We start from the raw sequence: 4,093 nt of genomic DNA, 5'->3' as shown, positions 1-4,093 counted from the left end.
GGCCTCAACGAGACGCGCCTGCGGAACAAGCTCCTCGAGCTCGACGACCGCGCGCGGGCCATCGTCGTCGCGTTCACGAACGGCAGCGTGTCGTGCGAGCGGCGCTGGGCGCCCTGCACGCGGAATTCCGACAAGGCCTGCGACCCCTGCGTGCCCGCGGAGGCGCCGACGGACTGCGACCTGCTCAACGCGACCTACGTCGTCGCCGCGACGGACGGCTCCGCCCCCCTGACCTACCGGTGGCTCGAGGCGCTCGCCGCGGGCGCCGTGCCCGTGCCCTTTGTCGACGGCCGCGACGCGAAGCTGCCCCTGCCCTTCGACGGCGTCGTCGACTGGGAGCCCTGCGCGTCCGTCAACGCGGACGTCGGCGCGGTCTACCGCGTCGCGCACAACGAGGGCGCGGCGGCGACGCGGACGCGGCAGGCCGCGTGCTGGTCCATCTACGACCGCCACTTCGCGAGCGACCGCGCCGTCGGCGACACGATCCTCGCGGCGCTCGCGGCCGTCGCGGACCGCGACATCCCCAAGAACCTCCCCCGGCGGCCGCGGCTCCGCTTCCGCCCGCCGGGCGGCGGCCGGCCGGGCACGCTCGGCCGGGCCGGGTAACGGCGGGGGCGCTTCCCTAATGAGCTCGGCCCGTCGGGATCCAAAAGACGGCGGGTCTGACTTACTTGCGCAGCTCCCGCTCCGCGAAGGGCGGCAGGACGAAGGCCGCGGCGTGCACGTCCGGGCTGTAGTATTTGAGCTGGTCCTGGAGGTGCCCCACGGGCGCGCGCACGGGCTTGACGAGGGCGTGGCGCGACTCGTCGAGGGAGCACATGATGAAGCCGATCTGGCCGCTGGGGTACGTCGGCACGCACGTGTACGCGTACTCGACGGTCGGGAAGAGGTCGCGGCACGCGGAGACGACCTTGGAGATGAGGGGCAGGTGGAGCCACATGCACTCGCCCTGCGTGCAGACCGCGCCGCCCGGCGCCAGCGCCGCGCGCATGGAGTCGTAGAACGCGGGCTCGAAGAGCGTCTCCGCGGGGCCCACGGGGTCCGACGAATCCACAATAATCACGTCGTAGCCGGGCCAGCCGCCGGGCGTTTGGCGGCGCGCGAGGGCCGCGGCGACGGCCGGGTCGCTTACGTCCGCACCATCGTCGGCGCCGCCGACGATGGTCCGCAGGTACGCCGCCGCGTCCGCGTGGACGAGCGTGAGCCGCGCGTCGCCGTACGCCGTCGCCGTCGACTCCGCGAAGAATTTCTTCGACACCTCGACGACGCCCGCGTCGATCTCGCACATGTCGATGGTCTCGACGCAGGCGTGGCGCGCGACCTCGCGCAGCACGCCGCCGTCGCCGCCGCCGACGATGAGCACGCGCTTCGGCTCCGGGTGCGAGAAGAGCGGCAGGTGCGCGATCATCTCCTGGTACGCGAACTCGTCGCGCTCCGTGAGCTGGATGACGCCGTCGAGGACGAGCACGCGGCCGTAGGTCTCGCTCTGGAAGACGAGGATGTCCTGGAAGGCGCTGCGGCTGTGGTGCAGCACCTCGCCGACTTTTAAGGAGAAGCGCTGGCCGGGCCACATGACCTCCGACTCCGCGAACCAGTTCTCCTTGTCGATGAGCGCCGCCATGGCCGTCGTTACGAGGGAGGCGAAGGCGACGATCGTGCGGTGGTGCTGCGGCGCCCGACGACGACGACGAGCCTGGTGGTGCTGGCGGCCGACGACGTGGTGGTGATCGCCAATTTGCTCAGGTTGATGAAGTGCAAGATGCAGTCGTATTGGACGCGCGTTCTGGTGCCGTTTGGAGTCTAGCCTGGCGCACCTTTCGTGCTTCGCCACTGCCCGATGTTTTTTCGTTACGACGCGTCCTTCGGTTCCGGTTCGAGGACCAGGGAGAGCGTCGGCGCGATCATGATCACCTCGGCGATGGTCGCGGACATGGGCCGGCGCTCGTCCCCGAGGCCGAGGGCCGCGCCGCCCGAGAGCTCGTGGGCGAAGACCGTGCGGATCAGCGCCTCCCGGTTCGCGGCCATGCATAGCCACCACACGAGAAAGTTCAACATGATGCAAAGAAGCCGTAGTTTCCGGCAAAGCTGCGCTTCGACGAGGTGTGGCCGCAGAGGCGAGCCCTGCACGCGATGGCCGCGCCGCCGGTGGCCTTCGCCTGCGTGGACGGCACGGACGTCGCCATCTGGCCGGCGTACGCGCCGAAGCACGGCCTCGTCATGGCGTCGCTCGACGAGCCGCGCGTGCTGTGGTGGGCGCGGGACGGCGGCCTCGAGGGGGCGGGCGCCGTCGTCGCCGTCGCCGCCGAGGCCGAGGGCCGCATCGCGGCGGCGACGGCGAACGGCGCGCTCTTCCTGCTGTCCGCGCGGAGCCGGCGCGACGCGTCGACGGGCCTCGGGTGGCGCGTCGACGCGGCGTCGCCGCCGGGCGCCGTCGACGCGCCGGCGCTCGCGCTGGGCCTCACCGTGAGCCGCGACGGCTGCGTGCTCGCCGCGGCGGCGCACGGCGGCGCGCCGACGCTCTGGCGCGCGCCGGGCGGCCGCGCGGCGCTCGAGGCCCGGGGCGCGCTCGAGCGCGAGGACCTCGTCGCGACCGCGTGCGCGCTGTCGTCGTCGGGCCTCGCGGCCGCGGCGGCCCTCGTGAGCCCCACGGGGGACCCGACGTCGCGGACCATCGCCGTCTGGACGCGGCGGGGCGTCGACGCCTGGGCGCGCTGCGCCGCGGGCGCGAGCGCGGACGCGATTCCGCCGACGGGCGCCGCGGGGAGCCTCGCGTGGCGCGACAGCGGCGGCCACGGCAAGGAGCTGCTCGTCGTCGCCTGCGCCGACGGCACGGCGGCCATCTTCGCCCTGGCGGCGCCTCCGCCGCCGGCGAAGGGCGCGCACAAGGGCGACGCGAACGCCGTCCTCGAGCTCTGGGCGAGCGTCGCGCCGCCGCGGGGCTCCGCGTGGGCGCGCGGCGCCCTTGCCGGCGTCGGCTTCGCGAGCCCCGCGCGCCACCTCGACGCCGTCGGCGACCGGCCCTCGGACGCGCCACCGCCGCGGAAAGAGCCGAGCTCGCCGCCGCCGCCCGGCCCCGGCGCCGCCGCGCGGTCGCCGCCGGCCGCGCCCGAGGACCCGGCGCGCGGCGGCCGCGCCTGGCTGGCCGTCGCCTCCGCGAACGCAGGGGGCGTCGCCGTCGAGGTGCTCCACGTCGCGCCGGCGGAGCCCGCGGCCGTCGCGGCCGCCGCGGACGGCTTCGCCGCGGGCTCGCGCGCCGTCGTCGCCGCGGGCTTCGACGGCGACGACGCGGCGCCGGAGCGCTTCCGGAGCGCCCGCGCGCTCGTTTTTGGGTCCACCGCGTCCTCCGCCGTCGCCGTCGACTTTGGCACGGGCCCCGCGGAGCCGCGGCTCGCGCTCGGCGACGCGGCGCCGCCGGCGGGTTTGGTCGTCGCGCATCCGCGCCACGCGCTCGCGGCCGTCTTCGACGAGGCCGGCGGCCGCGTCGTCGCCTTCGACGGCGCCTGGGACTCGCCGCCGGCCGAGGCGAGCCTGGACGACGACGCGCAGACCCTGAAAACGGCGGAGGAGGCCGCGGCGCGCGTCGCGGCGCACGCGCCCGCGGCGCTCGGGTCCTTCGCCGCGAAACAAGTCGCCGCGGCCGCCTTCCTCGACGACGACGACCACGCGGCGGCGCTCGCCATGGTCTGCCGCGACGGCGGCGTCGTCGTGGCGACCGTGGGCCGCGGCGGCGACGCGCGCGCGGCGCGCGCCGGCGCCGGCTTCCCCGCGGCGGCCGCGGTCCTCGCGCTCGCGGCCGCGCGCGCGGACGCCTGCGGCGCGGGCGACGCGGGCCACGTGCTCGCGACGGCGGCCGTCGACGGCGACCGGCTCCTGCTGGACGCGCGGCTCGTCGCCGGCGGTTTGTGCGCGCCGCTCGCGGCGCGCGCCGTCGACGGCGCGGGAGCGGTGGCCGCGTGCGCGCGGCCGGGCATCGTCGGCGGCGCGGCGGCGGCGCTGCTCGTGCTCGGCGGCCAGGGGTCCCTCGTCGTCTACGCCTGCTTCCGGCGCGCGAACGGCGCCTGGGCGTGGGTCGCCGAGGCCGCGGCCGACGGCC

General features: G+C 76.0%; 2 protein-coding genes across 2 annotated transcripts in view; one reads left to right on the top strand and one right to left on the bottom strand.

The window, feature by feature from the left end:
* Nucleotides 1–667: 667 nt before the first annotated feature.
* AURANDRAFT_59112 (hypothetical protein) lies at nucleotides 668–1,621 on the bottom strand (the record flags this gene model as incomplete). The annotated part of the gene is made up of 2 exons (XM_009039646.1): nucleotides 668–1,127; nucleotides 1,176–1,621. The coding sequence occupies 2 exons, from the start codon at nucleotides 1,619–1,621 to the stop codon at nucleotides 668–670; spliced, it is 906 nt and encodes a 301-aa protein (XP_009037894.1).
* A 509-nt stretch (nucleotides 1,622–2,130) lies between these two features.
* AURANDRAFT_64935 (hypothetical protein) overlaps nucleotides 2,131–4,093 on the top strand; it is a gene marked incomplete at both ends in the record, with an annotated part of 7,655 nt that continues 5,692 nt past the window's right edge. The window contains one exon of the mRNA XM_009039792.1: nucleotides 2,131–4,068. Within this exon, the coding sequence (XP_009038040.1) occupies nucleotides 2,131–4,068 (1,938 nt within the window). The remainder of the gene's footprint in view (nucleotides 4,069–4,093) is intronic.

Source organism: Aureococcus anophagefferens (assembly GCF_000186865.1).
Source record: "Aureococcus anophagefferens unplaced genomic scaffold AURANscaffold_12, whole genome shotgun sequence".
Taxonomy (NCBI): Eukaryota; class Pelagophyceae; order Pelagomonadales; family Pelagomonadaceae; genus Aureococcus; species Aureococcus anophagefferens.
The sequence above is the reverse complement of the archived record's forward strand: the minus strand, read 5'-3'. Positions and strand labels throughout refer to the sequence as shown.